General features: G+C 37.3%; 1 protein-coding gene across 10 annotated transcripts in view; it reads left to right on the top strand.

Moving 5' to 3' along the window:
* Nucleotides 1-21,429, top strand: part of NLGN4X (neuroligin 4 X-linked) — a 347,312-nt gene that overhangs the window by 183,389 nt on the left and 142,494 nt on the right. Inside the window, exon 1 of one of the 10 annotated variants that reach the window (XM_031660618.1) lies at nucleotides 20,693-20,826. The exons of the other annotated variants lie outside the window; for them this stretch is intronic. Within the exon in view, the coding sequence (XP_031516478.1) occupies nucleotides 20,757-20,826 (70 nt within the window). The 5' untranslated portion in view covers nucleotides 20,693-20,756. Of the gene's footprint in view, nucleotides 1-20,692; nucleotides 20,827-21,429 lie in introns of those variants that run through there. 10 annotated transcript variants of the gene reach the window in all.

Here is a 21,429-nt window from a genome sequence, read left to right as displayed (position 1 = left end):
AATTAAAAGTGGAAGGAGACAAAAGAAGCGAGGAAAGGTTCTTTTTCACACCAGAAAAAGGTTTTCAAAACACCAGGGAAGCCTCAGAACCAATCCAGGTACTGCTTTTATTTCTGAACTCTGTTATAATTTGTGATGTCAGAAGCTTCTATGGAATCTATGGATATGTGCAGAAATAATTTGCTGCTGTGCGTGTTCTGTGTTACACATTTAGAAGCAGTTGTGGCATCATGGAATACATACTATTCTTTAATCCCAATAGGGGCTTCAATTCTAAATATCACAAAAACAACAATTGGGAAAGGCCCACATACACATATACAGGTTGGCCTGTAGAGACGGAAGTGGCCAATGTGGTGTGTTTTGAACAGACGGGGATGCTCTCTGCATACCGCCCCCGCACCACAGGACAGCTGACAGGCAGCCCAAATGCCCGTGCAGACTGCTGGACTCCAGATGGCTTGCTGGTGCTGGCTGGCACACCTTCAAGTCCTGCCTTTCTTGGGTCCCTAACAGAATTCACATTACCTGAAATTTCAGGGAATTTGTGGGGCTGGCTAACCAGATTCCTTATATAACTAGTGATGTGTGGTCAGAAAGAGAATAGACAAATAGGAATGCAATGGCTGCCTGTGTGTATTAGTTTTCTATTGCTGCATATTGAACTACTGCAAACTCAGTGGCTTAAAATCACACATATTTATTATCTCACAATTTCTGTGGGTCAGGTGTCTGGGCATGTCTGAGCTGGATTTCCTGCTCAGTGCCACACAGAGATGCAATCAAGGTGTCGGCTGGGCAGCATGACTCTCAGGAGGCTCATGGTCCTCTTCCAAGCTCCCTCAGGTATTGGCAGAATCTGGTTTATTTTGGTTGTAGGATTGAGGTCCCCTCTTTCTTGCTGAATGTGAGCAGGGGCAGATGTCAGCTCCTAGAGGTCCCTCTGGCAGCTTCTTGCCATGAAGCCATCGCGGGGACTCTTTCCCAATTTTGCAGCACGTATCTTCAAGTCCAGCAGGAGAATCTCTTACTTCCAGTCAGCTAAGAAAATAATCTTAGATAACATAACCTAATCAAGGCAATGGCATCCCATCCCATTTCCTAGGTAATGTAATATATTCAAGGGATGACTTCTATCAATCTCATAGGTCCAGCTCAAATTCAACTTCCTGGGATTACAGGAGGGCATGGCTTATTAGGTCCTTCCGAGTCATAAATGCTCTAATGTATAAACTTCCTAGGGTTTCTATAACACATTAACGCTGGGTGGTAATTGGTGTAAACTGGGTGACTTACAACAACAGAAATTTATTCTCTCCCAGTTCTGGAGGCCAGAACACCAAAATCAAGGTGTTGACAGGGTTGGTTTTTTCTGGAGCCTCTGAGGGAGAATCTGTTCCTTGTCTCTCTCCTACTTTCTGGGGACTGCCGGTAATTTCTGGCTTGTCTTGGAAGTGTCACTTCAATGTCTGTCTTCATCTTTACAGGCCTTCTTCTCTCCGTATGTTTCTGGATCCTCTCCTCTTCTTAAAAGGACACTAGGCATTGGATCTAGGGACCACCACAAATCTGTGATGATTTTATCTCCAAGGAAATTACATGATCACATCTGCAAAGACCCTGCAGTAGTACCTCTTTATCCATGGTTTTGCTTTCCAGGGTTTCAGTTCCCTGTGATCATTTAATCTCTAGGCTTAGTCAGTTAACTCTTGAGAGGTTAAGAGTTAATCTCTTACTGTGCATAATTTATAAATTGAACTTTATCATAGGCATTAATACATAGGAGGAAACATAGTGTCTATACAATTTGATACTAGCTGCAGTTTCAGGCCTTGAAACATATCCTCATAGATAATGATGTGGGGTGTTATATATTTCCACATAGGATCACAGTCTGAGATTTTGGTGGATGTGAATTTTTGGGACATTATTCAACCCAATACACCCTGTCAAGCTTTGCCAATGACCTGACACTGCCCAATCCTCTGGTCTCATCTTGCAGTGGACTCTCCTTCCCCTTTTCTGGAATATTTCCTTACAACCCGCTTTCTAACTCCTTAACTCCTAACTCAGATCATCCTGGGCTAGGAGTAATATTCAAGTGATATCTCACTAATCATTAGAGAAGATGGGGTCACCAGGAGATAAATAGGTAAGCAGATAGATAGGTAGGTAGAGATTAATAGATAGATAGATAGACAGACATGGGTGAATAGATAGATGATGGAGATGGATAGATAGATAGGTAGATAGATGATATATACGTATGAATAGATAAATAGGTAGATAGAGATGAATAGGTGGATAGATGATGGATGGATAGATACATAGAGATGATAGATATAGGTAGATAGAGATGGATAGATAAATGATAGAAGAAAGGCAGATAGATACGTAGATGCATAGATAGATATGGATACATGGATGGATGATTGATAGATAGATAGATAGATAGATAGATAGATAGGGACATGGGTAGACAGGTAGATATTTGATAGATATAAAGATGTTAGAGATGGATAGATAGATGACAGAGATGGATAGATAGGTAGGTAGATAAGTAGATAGATATTTAGATAGAGATGAATAGACAGGTAGATAGGTAAATAGACAGTCAGACAGACAGGTAGGTAGGTAGAGGACACAGATAGATAGACAGGTAAATGATAGATAGATGGTAGAGATGGATAGATAGAAAGACCTCTTAATCCCTATGTATCAATCCATCTCTATAGCTATCTGTAATCACACATGTAAATGTCTACATGCTCATTAATAACATTTTCACAGTAGGAATTCAGTGATTTAGTGATTATTGAGTTAATTGTTGCATAAGGCTCCCTGAGGGCAACACTGGGTCTTCTTGATCACTATCCTCAGTGCTATCATTTTACAGTGGGAGGAAGCTTATCTTCCTACCAAAAGCATTCTGTGGCTCTGAAGTGGGAGAGAGATAGATTCTCTGCCATCTTTCCCAAACCAGGGATCCTGGTTCCAACATCAGGATTTACCTGGTGCTTAAAGGATTCATTCCATTGCATTAATTGCATTCATGCACATGAGTATTTTCTGAGCATCTCTGAGGAAGGCAACAGTTTCTGTGGTGAATGGTGTGGAGAGCACAGTCCCTCCTCATTACAGCACTGGAAGTAATCACAGTGATGATAACATAGCCTGCATTCTACCCAGAGCCATTTTTAAGATTTAAAAAATGTACTTGGCATTATTTTCTTCAGTTGAGTAGCTCTTTAATGTATTTTGTGACTCCCCATTTTATTTTTCCTTTTGTAAAGAAGGCACAATTTTACTTTCACCCTGTTAGAGTTTTTTCTGATGGTCCTGAGAATTAAATGGACAAAGGACAGATCAGTAGGAGAAAAACATACAAGCCCATGTAATTTAAGGTTTTTGTGACATGAGAAAACCCTCAGATGGAAACGAAGACTCAAAGAAGTGGCAACACCTCAATGCTTTTAGAAAAGGTTGAACGAAGAGAGGCGATAGTGGAAAAGTAGCTAACTTATGTGGAGGCTAAAGAAAGATGTGGATTATTTTAACATGGTCTTTTAGTACACAATTCTCTTGATCTCAGCCTCCCCTTCTCACTGACAAGAATACTTTTGCCTTCTGATATAGGGAGGGCACAGTCCATACGGGAGTTTCATCTCTTGCTTTCAGAAAGGAAAACAGGATCAGAGCAGCTTTCTTGCACCTGCTGTTTTTTTCCCTTCCTTTCCTTTCCTTTAAGGGCCTGGAGCTTAAATAACTATACACCAACATAGCATTTATTGGGTGGCAGATTCCGCCAACCTTTCACTTTACATCCTCCTGTTATCATCTGAATTTTTGTAAATATCACTCACAACTTTTGTACGTGGTTTCTTAATATTTTCCAAATATCTATATGCAAAAATAATGTTCATTTGGCATACTCTTATTCTTTTTAAATATTTTATTTTATTTTATTTTAAGTTCTGGGATCCATGTGCAGGACGTGCAGGTGTGTTGCATAGGTAAACGTGTGCCATGGGGTGTGCTGCCCCTACCAATCCATCACTTAGGTATTAAACCCCGCATCCGTTAGCTATTTATGCTAATGCTCTCCCTCCCCCCGCCCTCCCTGACAGACCCCAGTGTGTGTGGTTTCCCTCCCTGTGTCCATATGTTCCAATTGTTCAGCTCCCACTTATAAGTGAGAACATATGGTGTTTGGTTTTCTGTTCCTGCATTAGTTTGCTGAGGATAATGGCTTCCATCTCCATCCATGTCTCTACAAAGGACATGATCTTGTTTCATTTTATGGCTGTGTAGTATTCCATGGTGTATATGTACCATATTTTCTTTATCCAGTCAATAATTGATGGGCTTTTGGGTTGATTCCATGTCTTTGCTATTGTGAATAGTGCTGCAGTGAACATACACTTGCATGTATCTTTATAACCACATTGAGAAACCGTCTCACACAAGTCAGAATGGTGATTATTAGAAAACTCATAGTTTTTAATAACATCTTTGAAATGATGACCCTTCAGTCTAGAATCATCAGTGCTTCCAGGCCATACCTTCCCCATTCTTAACTTGAGTTCTGACTTCATTCTTGAGCTTATTGGAGTTGCCCAGAGCTTGATTTCTTAGAGTGAATTATCCTGTGATTTTACTCTATGCCTAAGTTAGGTGGACTTTCTTAGCACGCTAATCTCTAAAAATACCTTTTCAAAGGAGAGATTGGGAAACTTTTTCTACCAAAGCATGGTAGATCTTGTGCCATTATCAACTGTGTCTCATGTCAGAGAGTTCTAAGGCAAGTGAAATTTTTGTGTGTTTGTAGCGTGGTCATAAAGACATTTCGCCGAGTGGATCACAAACAAACCAATGGAGCACAGAGGGCTTGAAAGCAATGGCAGCTGGTGGAAGCACAGGACAGGGCACAGTGGGAATTTCATGGGACCACGAACTAAGAACAGAACCCACGACCAGGCTGTTTTTCCTTCCAGGGGCCCAGGCTTTCTCAGCTCAGTCTTCACCTGCATGCCGCTTTGAGCATGTTTGACTTCTTTGAGAAAATGAGCCACCCAAGAGGCCTACATCCGAGTCACCTGCGCTCAGATCCCAGCCAGCAGTAGGGCGGGCCCACGTGGGGTGGAGTGGTGCACGTCCTCACCACCTTAGATACAGGGACCACCTACCTCATTTTAGATGGAGTGGGCAGATAATCTGCACAGATACCGCCAGAGGTGTCCACTATTGTAGAGACACCTTTTGTTTTTCTCCCTCCATCCTGGACATTTTGTTTGTTTTTCTTTACTTCACTATTTTTTACAATAAACTGCCAGGGTATGTCTCCATGTCTAGCTCTTTTTGTGAATTATTCTGGAAATAACAGCCTCTGCAAGGATGTTGAAGTGACAAAGATATTTTTCAATCGCGTCTGATTCCTTTCAGATATTTCCATCTTCCTACTCCATTATCCATCTCCTTTTTAAAATTTCGTTCTGTTTTTGAGACAAGGCCTTGCTCTATCACCCAGATTGGAGTGCAGTGGCATGATCACGGCTCGCTGCAGCCTTGGCCCCAGGCTCAGGTGATCCTCCCACCTCAGCGCCCCCAAGTAGCTGGGACTACAGGTGCACACCCCATGGCCAGCTAATTTTTGTGGTGTTAGTAGAGATGGGGTTTTGCCATGTTGCCCAGGCTGGTCTTGAACTCCTGGGCTCAAGTGATCCACCCGCCTCAGCCTTTATGTTGTCTTTACCAGTTGGTTGCCTCTCTTTCCCACATTTACTAATACCACTGGTTCACTGTCACGATATCACTTACTTTTTTGACTACATTCAGTGATCTTTCTTTTCTGATTTATTTATGTATTTCCTGAGTGATGTCATTCTTTATTAAAAATGTATATGTATATATGTGTACATAAAAGTATACATATATGTGTATATATCCTAAACGACTCTATTATTTATTGAAATAAATAACGTATGTATAATTATATATTTATATATAATGTAAGCATTAGTATATAATGTATATTATGAATACATTATATATACATTTTATAAACAATTTGGTTCTATATGTACTATATACACACATATATGTGTTTATAATATATACAGATTGTAACTGTGTGTATATATGTGTTTATGTGTATATATATTATATATATAACATTAATGTGATAAAAGTGTATGTGCATATATGTGTATTTGTGTGTTTGTACATACTCATGACCACATTTAAAGAATACCATTGTAAAAGCTGACCATATAATCGTCTGTGTGCATATATATGCAGCAAAAATGCCATCATCTTCATTAATAAATTCTTTATTAATAAATATACATTGGTTCACAATATCAACCTCAGCATTATATACATTTCAACAAACATGCTCATTGTTTTAAGCATACATTATTAATCCATATTTATTTTGTTTTAAGGTGAGATTGTTATAACTCCCTCTTTTTTCAAATTTTTAGCTAATGGTACTTTTTAAAAAGAATGACTTTATCATATTCAAATTATTACTAGTGGGATAAACAGTGTAATAATGGGGAAAAACTTCCTTTGTTCCAGCTATAATTATCTGTACTTGTTTATTTGTTTTATTCAATTTAACATTCATGTTTTATTTAAATCATCAATATTATAATTTTGTTCTGTTACCAAAGATCTTATTGGGAATTCTAAAGTCATAAATTATTTTGAAGAGGTATTGATACTATTACACATTTGATTTATACCTGGATGGAATGTTTTTAAATATGTAAGCGTTCTTTATGTTTCTCATTATTTTATATATTTTATGTAATGTGTTTTTATTAAAAAGTATTGAGAAATATCACTTCTTAGAGTTATTACTAGAACATTTATCATGAATGTGTAAAGAATTTTTTTCAAATATATTTATACACACATATATGAAAGATCATTTTTTGTTAATTTTATACAATTCTAAATAATAAATCATTCATTCTAACTTATATAGCTGATTCTCTAAATTCTCTCTCTCTGGTTGGATAGTCATATGCAGTAGTTACTTTATTTTGTCTCCTCCTTTCTGATATTTCTCAATACTTTTTACTAAAAACATACTGGCTTTGAGTCTGCAGAAATATCTTGAAATGTGATGGTGAGAACATTATTGCCCTGTTTATACTTTTAGTGAAAATTCACTTAGTGCAACATTTCTTCTCCTATTAGTTGATAAGATTAAAAAGGATTTCCTGCCAAAATAAATATTCCATGTACTCTACTTTTTAAATTTAATACATTAATAATACCAGATGCTATTTGCCATCTTTCAAATAACTTTTTTCTCCTTTGATCTTTCCTTCAACTATCCACCTGACTTTTTTCCTTCAAATGTGAATGAGACAAAGCAAAACACTTTACTTCTTCCCATTGAACCATCTTACTATATTTGTAGAGTCAACCTAATTCCTTATTAGGTCACTGCATAGTTTTTTTAAAATTTAATATTTTACACTATTTATTATAATGATCATTGGAGGAACAATCAGAATGTGTTAAGATTCTTTACAAGTAACTTTTACGTTTTAGTGTTCTTGCCCTTTGAACTGCGTTTTGGATGAAGAACTGTTAGGATTTTCTGTGCTTGGGGATGCTAAAGGTGTTTACACCTGACTGAATGCCCAGAACTTGATCATATAGATTTTTCTATTGATAGTCTCACCTCCTTATGGTTATTCTCTTGTAAATTATCTTTACCTCAAGACCAAGATTTGCAAATACATTGATTTTCAGTAGGTGCAGTGTTCACATAGTATCTTCTTAAACAATTACTTTTTACAGCGTCTTTTGTATATCACTGGTTGCTTCCCTTTACTCAGATCTAAGGTACATCTCTGTTTCTGTATTTTTCCTTATGAGTGGTCTGGATTTTAATTCTTTCAATACACTTTATATTTTCTTGGCGTATGCTTTGCCAACTCATTCTTTTATCTCAGACTGTTCTCTTCTTATGTCTCTGAAATAAAGAAACTGCATCTTATTTTGCTCCATGAAAAATCACAAATGATTATGTAAGTGTTTCTTTCGAGTGTTCCTGAGAGGACTATGGTTGTCTTTTATTCTATGTTGTATGTCTTTTTTAAGACTTTATTTATTAGAGCAGTTTTAGGTTCACAACAAAATTTAAGGGAACATACAGAGAGTTCTCATATATCCCCCACCCCCACACATGCACGGTCTTCCCTATTTTCCACATCACCCACCAGAGGGGTGTGTTTGTTACAATCCATGAACTTACACTGATATCTTCATCACCCAAAGTCCATTGTTTATAGCAGGGTACAGTCTTGGTGGTGGTGTACATTCTATGAGTTCAGACAAATCTATAATAACATAAATCCACCTTTACAGTATCACACAGAATAGTTCTGCAACCCTAAAAATCCTCCATAAAAAATCCTCCACAATTTTAGCAGTTTATAACAACAAAGGCTCATTTCTTTTTTCTGAAGTTCATGTCTGTTGTGGATGGACTTGCTTGTTACTAGGTAGACAGATATTAGAAGGTGGGAAAAGAATAATACCTCTCCAGGAAAGGACAGGAACTATTTTGAACCAATAATACAGCTCACTACACAAAATGAGTGAACACAGTCACACTGAAAGAGAGATGAGTGACATATGCTTAAGTTACGCTTATGCTGACGTCTCACTCACCCAAACTGGAGTGCGGTGTGGCACAGTTGTAGCTCACTGCAGCCTGGAATCCCTGGACTCAAGCAATCCTCCCACCTCAGCTTCCTGAGCAGCTGGGACTACAGGCACACACCTGTGTGATTTTGTTATTTATTTATTTATTTTTATAGAAACAGGGTCTCACTATGTTCCTAGACTGGTCTCAAACTCCAGCGTTCAAGCAGTCCTCTTGCCTTGGCCTCCCAGAGTGCTGGAATTACAGGCATGAGCCACTGCACCCAGCCTCCTTTAGTGTTTAACTGAACAGAATAAATAACCTGTTCATTATGGTGAATCAGCTAAGTTCAAAAGAGTAGCAAAAGCCTTCGTGGGCAGTAGTGATTACCCTATCTTCCAAATACTTGAGTGACCTTATGCTTCTTAAAATATATATTTTAGGGCTCTTAATTGAAATCAATTGCCTTTATATACTCTATTACAGCATACTCAGAAATTGAAGAGCGGGATGATTTTGTATAAATCTAGACTAATTTTGTTTTTCTGAAATGAATAGAACCATTTACCATGTCAGGCACACACACAAGAAAAGCTAAGGGTGAGCTGTGAATGATTTGACTAGGAACAATAGTTGGGCTGCTTTTGGATGTTGACAGTTTATTCCCTACATAGATAGCAAAAGGAGAATTCACCAAAGGTGCCAGCCCTTCAGAATCCTTGTCCCACACCACCAAAAAGTCCTGTGACGGAAATTCCACCTATTAATCAGCTGCTGTGTCCTGACTACAGAGAAAAGCATGATGCAACAGAAAGCAAACTTTTCCACAATCTCATAGCAAGGAAAAAAAACATATATGTATGTATAATATGTGTACATATATAAGAAAATATGTATTTACATATATAGTAAACACATACAAATATACGTGTGTGTATGTGTATATATACACACATACTTTGTTTTGTTAGGTATTTTTTATGAATATTTATTAAGAAAAGTCACATTGGAAATAAAATTGACTTTTATTTGCCCTAAGTTACCTCTTGAAATATTGTATTAAAAACCTAATAACCTCTGACAGGTATATATATACCTGTAGAGGTTAATATATATGTGTGTGTGTGTGTGTGTGTGTGTGTAGAAGTTATTAGGTTTTGCTTGTTTGATTGTTTTGTTGTTGTTGCTTTTTGAGATTCCATCTCACTCTGTCGTCCAGGCTGGAGTGCAGTGGAATGATCTTGGCTCACTGCAGCCTCCGCCTCCTGGATTCTAGTGATTCATGTGCCTCAGTCTTCCAAGTAGCTGTGATTACAGGCATGTGCCACCATGTCTGGCTAATTTTTGTATTTTTAGTAAAGATGGTCTTTCACCATGTTGACCAGACTTGTCGTGAACTCCTGGCCTCAGGTGATCTGCCTTCCCTGGCCTCCGAAAGTGCCAGGATTACAGGCATCAGCCACTGCGCCAGGCATTATTAGGCTTCTAGTATAACATTTCAAGAGTTATATATATAGCTGTGTGTACATGTGTGTGTATATATGTAGTGTATACTATATATATATATAAAACCACTATGGGTATGTTAGGTTTTTAATACAACATTTCAACAAGCATCTTAGGGCAAATAAAAGTCAATTTTCTTTCCAACGTGACTTTTCTTAATAGACATACATTTAAAAATACCTAGAAAAATACATTATTTAGTACCCATTTTTAAAAACACTGCGATTTAATCTCAAGCTCATAGATTCTTCAAGATAATATTGTCTATCAGCTGAAAATTCTAAAAAAAAATAATGGGAAAGGCTCATGTAAATATAATAGGATTTATATTTCATTCCTGAGGACAGAAACATTTCACTAGTAAAATTTACAACAAAAAATGCTTGTGGAAAGTTAGACAATGCTCTAGGACTCTAATAGTAAGCACAGGAATATGTCAGAGACCCATAAAATCTTTAGATTTATTTTGATTCCTACCTGAAAAAGTGTGAAACCAATTATTGCCAAATCCAGCAAAACAACAAAGCAAAATTACTATTCACCTTTTTCTCTCGGTCTGTCTTCCAAAGCTACTAAGAGAAAAACAAGAAAAATACAGAAAATCCTGTTTCCATTATTACAATGAAGCATTTTTGAGCTAGCAGAAAATTAGAATTAGACCTTGCTTTTACTGTCATCACAAAAGCATTTCATCATGTTTTTTGAAATGACAAATGGCAGAATTCTTATATACTATATGCTAACCAAAATCATGTTATTGCCACTTCATGAATTATAATTTAATATCTACTCTCAAAGTTAAATAAGAAGATGCAACATTGCATTTCCCTGCTTGAGAGGAGAATTAGTTACACTTGTTACATAGAAGGCTGTATTTATCACTGGTTGTCATAGCTGTTATGACTGTGACTCTTATAATAGAGGGGGGCTTGCAGCCAAAAATACATGATTCGTCCAACAGATATTTACCATGTAACTTACATTATATGTGCTGAATATTTTGGTAGTCATTGCAAATTAAGGAATATGGTGTTGAAAAATCACAGGTGACACCTTTTTGTTGTTGCTAACAATCTAACAGGGAGACCTTATTTAACAAGGTATCGTGTTACACATTACAATTCATTTTGTGAAGAAGAATGCCAACGACAGTGAATAACTGAGGAACTCAAATTCATTTATGAATCGAAGGTTGGGATGAACAGGGAATGCCTTTCTGAGGAAATGGAATTTAAGCTGATCAGTAAAATTGAGTCTTCCAGGAGAATATGGACTTTGCAGATGGGGGAAACAGCAGAATGCCCAAAAGTTCTAAAGGAAACCTGATGATGAAATGAGTTAAGCCATGTTCCTGGTAGTGTATCAGTTAGCTTTTGCTACATAAGGAACCATCTCAAAGTCAAGTATCTCAAACAACCTCTATTTAGGTTATGATTCTTGGCTGGACCTCTGGGCTGTGCTCAGCTGGGAGGCTCTTCAGTCTAGAGTCAGCTTCCAGGTCTGTTGGGTGCTCATTGGCCAAGCACTATCTTAACAGGGTGCTTGACAGTGCTCCATGTGGAATATAATCCTCTAACAGGCTAGCATAGACTCTTCATGGAAGCTTGTCAGGGTTGCATGTAGATGTGTTCAAGTCCTCTTATAATGAAAGCTAAGAATAAGGACAGTGTGTCACCCTCCACATCCAGAATGTCCAGATAAGCAAATCCAGAAAGACACAAATGAATGGGTAGTTTCCAGGTGCTGAGAGTGGCCACTAAATGGTACCATATTTTTGGGGGGGGATCGTGAAAATGTTCTGCCATTAGATACTGTCGATTATTGCACAGATCCGTGAATATATTAAAAACCATTGGATTACATACTTTGACATGGTGATGTGTATGGTATATTAATTATATCTCAATTAAGCAATAATATCTATCTATCTTGTCTATCTGTCTATCTTATCTATCTATCTATCATCTATCTATAAACCAGATAAGACAGGCTAGGTATATAGAAAAATAGAACAGAACAAGGTAGACAGAAACAGAATCTAGCAGATATAAAACTTGGCATGTAAGTAAAGAGCTGTAATACCTATGTAGCTGAAAATGGAACTGTTATCTAAGGAAATAATTAAAATAATCTCTGTGCTCTAGCATCCAGATAAATAAATTCCAGGTGAGTTATGACCCAGATATGAAATAAAACCTTAAAACTGTTAGGAGAATATGTAAGCAAATAAAATGTCTTTATGTTTCTGGATTAAACAATCCTTTTTTTTAAAAAAAGCAGAAATTGTAGAGAAAATAGTGATAAATTATAATATGCATTTTAAAGCATTACTTTAGATAATTAAAAATCCATAAAATGGTTAAAGACAACAGACTAGATATCACCAATTATCAACTGTGTAAACTTGGGCAAATTATTTAATAACTGTATACCTAATTTTCCTCAGCTATAAAATGATATTAGTTACACATCTCATAAGGTATTTATGAAAAATGCATATTCAGAGCTGGATGCAGTGGCTCACGCCTGTAATACAGCACTTTGGGAGGCTGATGTGGGAGTCTTGCTGGAGGCCAAGAGTTCAAGACTAGCCATGGCCGGGCGCGGTGGCTCAAGCCTGTAATCCCAGCACTTTGGGAGGCCAAGGCGGGTGGATCACGAGGTCAGGAGATCGAGACTATCCTGGCTAACATGGTGAAACCCCGTCTCTACTAAAAATACAAAAAACTAGCCGGGCGTGGTGGCGGGCGCCTGTAGTCCCAGCTACTTGGGAGGCTGAGGCGGGAGAATGGCGTGAACCCGGGAGGCGGAGCTTGCAGTGAGCCACCGAGATCACGCCACTGCACTCCAGCCTGGGAGACACAGCGAGACTCCGTCTCAAAAAAAAAAAAAAAAAAAAAAGACTAGCCTGGACAACATACTGAGACTCTATCTCTACAAGAAATATAAAAAAATTAACCAGGTGTGGTGGTGCACACCTGTATTCCCAGCTACTTGGGAGGCTGAGGTGGAAGAATCACTGGAGCCCTTGAGTTGGAGGCTGCAGTAAGCTACAGTTGTGTGACTGCACTCCAGCCTGTGTGACAGAGCAAGACTTTGTCTCTAAAAAACAAACAAACAAAATGCATATTCAATGTACATAAAGCCCTTATACCCATATGCAGCACTGCTATGCACTGTTAAATGTTTGCTTTTACATGCTCGAAAAGAGGCCAGCATCCATGAATATAAAGATTTCCTACCAATCAATAACAGACATTTAGCCAGTCAAAAATTGGCTTGCTATTCAAGATGGAAATTTAGAATGGGAATATAGAAATGCATCTGTACTAGTTTTAAGAAACATGGAAATTGAAATATAAACTGTTAATATTTTATACTCATTAAAGTGGCAAATATATTGTCTGATAACATCAAGTGTTGGCAACAGGGTAAGGACTAGGAAATTTTCTTACCTGCTACTGGGTGTATAGCATAATACAACTTGTTTGGAAAGGAAGATGCCAGTATCTACTGAAGATAAAATTAGTATTACCCTATGTATCAGTTAGCTACTGCTGCATAACAAAGGACTCTAAAAGTCAATGCCTTAAGACAATAAGCTCTTATTACTGCTTATGAGCCTCTGCATCTTGTTAGCTGGAAATTTATTTTGGTCTTGGCTGGGCTCATTCATGTGTATGCGTTGTTGATTTGGAGTGAGTTCTCTTAGGTAATTGGGGGTTTGCTGGAGGTAATTTTGCCTAGGTTGGGACCAATGGGTTCTTCTCTATGAGATCTCTTGTTCTCCAACCCGCTAGTCTGAATTTTTCACAGGGCAGTGGCAGTCTCAAGAGAGTAAGAATAGGTACAGGGGATTTGAGTCCCAGTCTTGGAAATAGCACATCATTATATTTTTTTCGTTTGAAAAAATGCAGTCATAAAGCCATTCAAGATTCAAGGGGTGAAAATACAGACTCTATCTCTATGTATGAGGAATAGTAAATTCATGGGGAGGACTGTAGAAGTGGGAATCTTTTGCCTGTCAATTGACTACACCCTCTAATTCAACAATTGTCTATCTAGTAGTTACGTGCTCTGGAGCTGGGGTCTTCAAACTGGCAGATGTCTTTTCAGAATTTTTCAAAGTGTGATTCTGCTGATGATTTTAAAGAAACTAATTTTCAGGTACTCAGCCTCCAGATGTTCTCCTTTCTAAGCCTTCCTGGCCACCAAAAGCTTCCCACATCAGAAAAGGATGACCTTCAGTATGCATGACACGTTGTTACCAACCTTTTCTGCCAGGGCTTATAATACAAGAAATATCTTTTTGAATGCTACTTTCTGGAAAAAAGCCCTTTGCTGAAGGCTTCATAAAATGAGCCTCCTATCTTATACATATTTCCATTAAGAGTGAAGTTAGGTCCTGTTCAGGTGTTCTGATTTCAGAAAAAGAAAAAAGAAGCCATAGGTCAGCTATGACAGTTCTTTCAAATGCAGAAACTGAACTTTTCTGTTGCTAACCAATTCTTCAAGGTGCAGATACATTGGGGTGAAGCCCATTGGTAAATGATCCCATCTGAAAATCATCTGAAGGTCATCTTTCAAATTCATTGTGGTAGTGTTATTCAAGTGGAGGTTCAAGTATATTTCAAATGTATGCATGGAATATTTTCCCTAGCTAGAGTCTGTTGTCCAGGTGTATGGAGGAAAGAGGAGGTATCCAGGTTGTGTACCTGTTCTTCTCATCTTTGTGGGGCTATTCTTGTCCCTTCTGTGCCCTCACCTTCCAACCCATGCTTCTGCTCAGAGCAACCTGTTTTCTTTGCTCCCATAAATGTATTCCTGGCCCCAGCTCTTCTGTGCATATTTAGAAGCCCTAACCCACTTCCTCACCAGCCACCCCTCTATCCCCAGACTCTCCTACCAGGAACAGCAGAGGATCCTAAATTCATGCATGGATTTTCCTGCCCCGTTGGAATTATCTGTGTGCATGTCTGTCTCTGATGTTCATCTCCTTCTTCAGTGTGGGTGTGTCATTACCTTTTTTAGCCAGGACTGCATGGCATTACCTCTCTTGGTCAGGACTGCATGTTAAAAGGGTCAATACATATTTGTAGAAGGAATGGACTTATGAGCGAATAAACCCATGTGTCATGGGCAGTCTGTGAGGACGTGCCAGTCACTTCCTTGCTGCAGAGAGCTGGGAATATTGCATTGGATTAGAAGATTAAGCTCATATTCCTCTATGGCCAAGTGACAAAATAATCAATCTCATCCACATCTGTGATAGCCAAGAAAACATTTACTTCCCTAGGCCCCCCTCCCCCTACACTGTATGCAACTTTCCCTGTATGGAAATAATGTACTTAGCTTAAAAAGGCTCTTTCTCTACTTAAGATAACAAGACTAAGTTGAAAATTAACCTTGCCCACTTAAAAGAAAAACAATATGCAGTAAAATATGAACTACTAATACAGTTTAATATGATATCTCATGAAGAACAATAATGCTGAAGGTTCTTTTGGTTCTATTATTTCCTTATATTCTTGCTTAGATAACAAGATCACATTTGTATCTATTGACTTTCTATGATGATTTAGATATGTAAGTGGCAATAATATATATTAAAAAACAGATTTAAATTATTTTTCCGACTTGTAATGTTAACAGCAGTATATGTGACTGTGATGTTTTCCTTTGATGTTAATTTTCACTTTGACAGTAGCTTTCATTTTCCAGTTTTTGTTTTGTTTTGTGATAAGGTCTGGCTGTTTCACCAAGGCTGGAGTGCGGCAGGGCGATCTCAGCTTACTGCAAGCTCCGCCTCCCAGGCTCAAGTGATCCTGCCACCTCAGTCTCCCGAATAGCTGGGACTACAGGCATGCACCACCATGTCTGGCTAATTTTTTGTAATTTTTGTAGAGAGGAGGTTTCACCATGTTGGTCAGTCTGGTCTAGAACTCCTGACCTCCGCCCACCTCGATGTCCCAAAGTGTTGGGATTACAGGCATGAGCCACTGCGCCCTTATAATTTTCCAAATTCTTTACAAAGTATTTCTCTTACATTCATAACATAAAGTGCTATTTTAAATAGACTGACTTTAGAAAATAACATAGATAAAGCACTAAATGGGAGCATCAGAGGAACAGGTTAAAAAAAGCTGGATTATTCTTCAGGATTAGGGACATTGAGATATTTTATTTATAAAATGGTATTTAAATTTTAATAATAGAATGGTTGTACTTTTGCTTGGAGTATTTAAATCTTCTCTTTAATATTTAAAGCCAGTTCTGCACAGAGGTTTTAAGGAGATGCTTATTGTTGTATGAAAAGGAATATTATTCTGGAATTTTGAGGAAGGGTAGACATAGAGAAGAGAAAGGAAACTCATAGCCTACCTAGGTTTTATTTGGGCTTGTGTGTGTGTGTGTGTGTGTGTGTGTGTGCACCAATCACAAGCTGGGTTTATTCTTGAATAAACTCTAGACAAATTGTTTTTATGAATCTTCTAATACCTGCATTTACATAGTCCATGGTTGTGTCTAAACTAGATACTCAAGAGAACTTGGTTTGTTTTAAAGGCATTTAATTAGTTATATTTACATGGACAAATAGAGCAGCAGTTTATTTAAAAGGAATGAAAGGATAAACAAATTAAATATACATAGAACAGGAAAGACAGTATTTAATTATGTTTCTGGGTCAAGCTCTGATATATAAGATTCACTTAAAATTGGGATTTGGCAAGTAATTTCTATCGAAATCTCAGCAGGAGTTTTTGTTGCAACAAACAAGCTGATTTGGAAATTTTCATGGAAAGTCATAGGATCTAGAGCTATCAAAAAGACCTTGGAAAAGGGGAAGAAAGTTGGAGGGCTTCCATTTCTCTGTTTTAAAAGGTACTGTAAAGCTATAGTAATCAAGATAGCAGGCAACTCACATGGGTATAAATTTAGACCAATGAAATATAATTAATTACAGTTGGTCCTTGAACAACACGAAGGTTAGAACCCCCGCACATTCGAAAATTCACTTAAAACTTTTTACACCCAACCAGTACTTAACAACTAATAGTCTACTCTTGACTGGAAACCTTACCAATAACATAAACAGCTACTTATCACATCTTTTATATGTTATATATACAATACACTGGATTCTCACAATAAACTAAGTTAGAGAAAAGAAAGCACCGTTAAGAAAATCATAAGGAAGAGAACATATATTTACCACTCATTAAATAGAAGTGGATCTTCTTAAAGGTCTTTATCCTCATCTTCAGGGTGAATAGGCTGAGGAGGAGGAGGGAGAGGAGAGGTTGTTCTTGCAGTCTCAGGGGTGGCAGAGGCGGAAAAAATCCACATATAAGTGGATCTGCACAGTTCAGACCTGTGTTGTTCAAGCATCAATTATAAAGGCTTAGAAATAAATCCTTCAATTTGTAGTCAGTAGATTTTTAACAATGATGTCAAAACAATTAAAGGAGGCAAGGACAGTCCTTTCAATAAATGGTGCTGAGACAATTGGATATTCATATGTAAAAAGATGAATTTCAACTCTTATCTCTTATTGTACCCCAAAATTAACTCAAAATGAATGGTAGATGAAAATGTAAGAATGAAAACTCTTAAACTTTTAGGAAACTTAGGCAACTTTTAGGAAACACAAGAGAAGGTCTTCAGGGCCATGGATTGGGAAAGATTTCATAAGTATGACCTCAAAAGTACAACCCTTAAAAGAAAAGAACTGATCAAGTGAAACTCATCAAAATTAAAAACTTTTGCACTTCAAAAGGCACTATTGAGAACATAAAGTGCTATTTGTTGAGAAAACCAAAAGATAAGCCATAAACTGGGAAAGGAGATTTACCAACCATATTCCTGGTAAAAGACTTTTATCTAGAAAATACTTAAACAAACCACTTACTATTCAATAATAAGAAGGAAAGAAATTATTTTTAATGGGCAAAAAGTAATAGACATTTCTGCAAAGAGAGTGTACATGAGAAGATATTTAACATCATTAGTTACTAGACATTAGCTAAATGCAAATGAAAACTACAATGAGGCCAGGTACAGTGGCTCATGCCTGTAATCCCAGCACTTTAGGAGGCCAAGGTGAGTGGATTGCTTGAGGCCAGGAGTCCAAGACCAACCTGGCCAACAGGGCAAGACCCATGTCTACTAAAAATACAAACATTAGTCAGGAATAGTGGTGCACACCTGTAGTCCCAGCTACTCGAGAAGCTGAGGCATGAGAATTGCTGAAACCCAGGAGGTGGAGGTTGTCGTGAGCTGAGATCGTGCCACTGCACTCCAGCCTGGGTAACAGAGCAAGACTTTGAAAAAAAAAGAAAAAAAAAACCTACAATGAGACATCCATTAGTATGGTTATAACAAAAAAAATATTAGCAAGTTTTGGCTAGGTAATAGAGAAATGGAGACCCTTTATACCACCGTTGGTGAGAATGCCAAGTATTGCAGCTGATTTGGAAAATAGTCTGTCAGTTTATTAAAACATTGAGCATAAATTTGCCTTATGAAACAGCAATTTCACCCCTAGGTATCTATGCAATAGAGATGAAAACATATATCCGTGCAAAAAATAGTACACAAATAAATGTTCATAGCAGCTTTATTAGTAATAATCAACAAGTAGAAATAAACCAAATGTCACTCAACAAATAAATGGATTTTAAAAATGTGGTATACCCATACAATGGAAAATAATTTAGCCATAAAAAGGAATGAAGTAGGCCGGGCGCAGTGACTCAAGCCTGTAATCTCAGCACTTTGGGAGGCCGAGGCAGGCAGATCACGAGGTCAGGAGATCGAGACCATCCTGGCTAACACGGTGAAACCCCGTCTCTACTAAAAAATACAAAAAACTAGCTGGGCGAGGTGGCGGGCGCCTGTAGTCCCAGCTACTCGGGAGGCTGAGGCAGGAGAATGGCGTGAACCCGGGAGGCGGAGCTTGCAGTGAGCTGAGATCTGGGCACTGCACTCCAGCCTGGGCGACAGAGCGAGACTCCGTCTCAAAAAAAAAAAAAAAAAGGAATGAAGTATTGATTCATGCTACAGTATGGAAAGACATTGAAAACATCGTGCTAAGTAAAAGGAGCCAGACACAAAATACCATATATTATATAAGTTTATTTATATGAAAAGCCTAGAAAAGGCAAGTCTTATAAAGACAGAAAGTGGATCAGCAAGGCTATCACACCCACCCAGGTCTGGTTTTAAAGGGTATTAAGCCCCCATGAAATGGACATTATTTAACTTTTGTTTGATGTATGGAAACAGCATTATCAAGTCTTGGTTTCAAAATATGTTTAAGCTCTTCTGAGTTATGTAGAACGGAAGAGTGTTTTTCATTTGCAAGTGTTGGAGATGACAATATTTTCCCTCTGCCTTAATCCACTTATCCTAGAACCCTACAGGAAGGCAAAGGCTGTTTTAATTGATTGACGCAGTTATTGATAGTGGGATATGCACACATGGGCTGCATCTGTCTGTGAAAAGGAAGCAATGGAGCCAATTAATTAATTCAAGCAAAATTAAATGTTCACACCATTTAAATGTGGAAAGTATAAAAACCAAAATGGTGCTCTGTGCAGAAAGACCATAAGCTAGTTTGTGCCATCCTTCAGGGCCGCTTCCTGCATTGTGCCTGTATTAAAATTCCTATGCAGTTCTTACTGAGGTGATCAAGGTAGATGACTTCGATTTTTATTTTCTTCAACAAATTCAAGTACCAATAACTTTCAAATGATATTTAATAACTATTTTAAACACAGAGGACATAATCTGCAAATGATATTTAATAACTGTTTTAAACACAGAGGACATAACTTTCAAATGATATTTCATAACTATTTTAAACACATAGGACATGGTCTATAATGTTTTGTCCTGACTTAAATATTTATTGCATGTAGTAGATTTTAATAGAAGAAAACAAGAGTGAATAATGGGTAGTGCTTCTCTAAACACAGAGTAGAGGTAAATCTTAGTGATTTAAATTATTAACAATTCTGACTTTTTGAGATTGCATGTTTATAGGTTTTTAATGCATGAAATTAATGTCAATTTTATGGTATTTTGATTAAAGTCCTTCCATGTTTACTGTGTGTTTTTGCTTGCCTTATGAAAATTTCTAACCATAATGTATCAATAACAATTCAAAAATTCATTTAAATTATAATATGTTAAAATCAGAGGACCATTGAGTACGCCATAAGCATTTCTTTAAAGAATGTGGGAAATATCTTTTCTAATAATTTAATTTCTCTTTTTTTAAAACAACTCACGTTAGCATTTTTTTTGCAGTAGCATCATTTTAACCCCCAACTGCATATTCACAGGATATCTAATATTTTTTGCAAGTAACATTTTGAATTTGTTCTTCTTGACATCTTTATGTTTATATGCATTTTGCATTTCCCTATCTCATTTTTTTGAAATCCAAATGTAACCGATTTCAACTTTTTGTGTTACATTCTTTTTTTTTTCTTTTACTGGGTAGCATCTCTCTTTTCTGAATTTTTTGCAAACCTGTTGTTTTTGAATTCTCTTTTTTCCCTTTATTTTCCTTCTCAATATGACCCCAGGAGCCAACACAAAGAAAAACGCAGATGATATAACCAGTAATGACCGTGGTGAAGATGAAGGTATTTTTTGTTTTTTCAAAGCTCAACCCTGATGCATGATTTTATATCTATCTATCTCTCTTTTTTTTTCATTTCAATCTGTTTTTTCTCCCCTTATTTAAAACTAGTACACTTTGGTGTGCTTCTTTAATTATTTTCTTCTTGTATAGAAACCATTGTCATTTTTAATCCCAGTTACCATGTACAGGAAACAAATCACTCTGAGAAGTATAAACATTGTTTCTAAACATGAAAAGAGTAATGAACGACTGTTTACAGAGAAGCCCATCTTTTTTTTTTTTTTTTTGGCTTGGTCACAAGAAGAGAAAATGGAATTTTAAAACATGCATGTATAGTCTTTTTTCTTCCTTCCAAATGTTATTTTGTAAGTTAATATGCTACTTTGGAGCTTTGGTCTTCTTAATTATTTTTATAAACTGCAAAACTCTGCAGCACCTTAGAAAATTTTTTTTTGGGGGGGGGGCTGAAATATCAGTTTTTTTTTCTTCACAAACATATTGATTCCAACATAGATTTCTGATAATCTTCTCACAGTGAAGTACACTAAAAAAGTGTTTTAACGAGATGCTGTTGTTAACGAGTCCTGATGCTTTCAGGACTGCC

This window comes from Papio anubis, chromosome X (assembly GCF_008728515.1).
Source record: "Papio anubis isolate 15944 chromosome X, Panubis1.0, whole genome shotgun sequence".
Lineage (NCBI taxonomy): Eukaryota > Metazoa > Chordata > Mammalia > Primates > Cercopithecidae > Papio > Papio anubis.
This window is presented reverse-complemented; position numbering and strand designations above follow the sequence as displayed.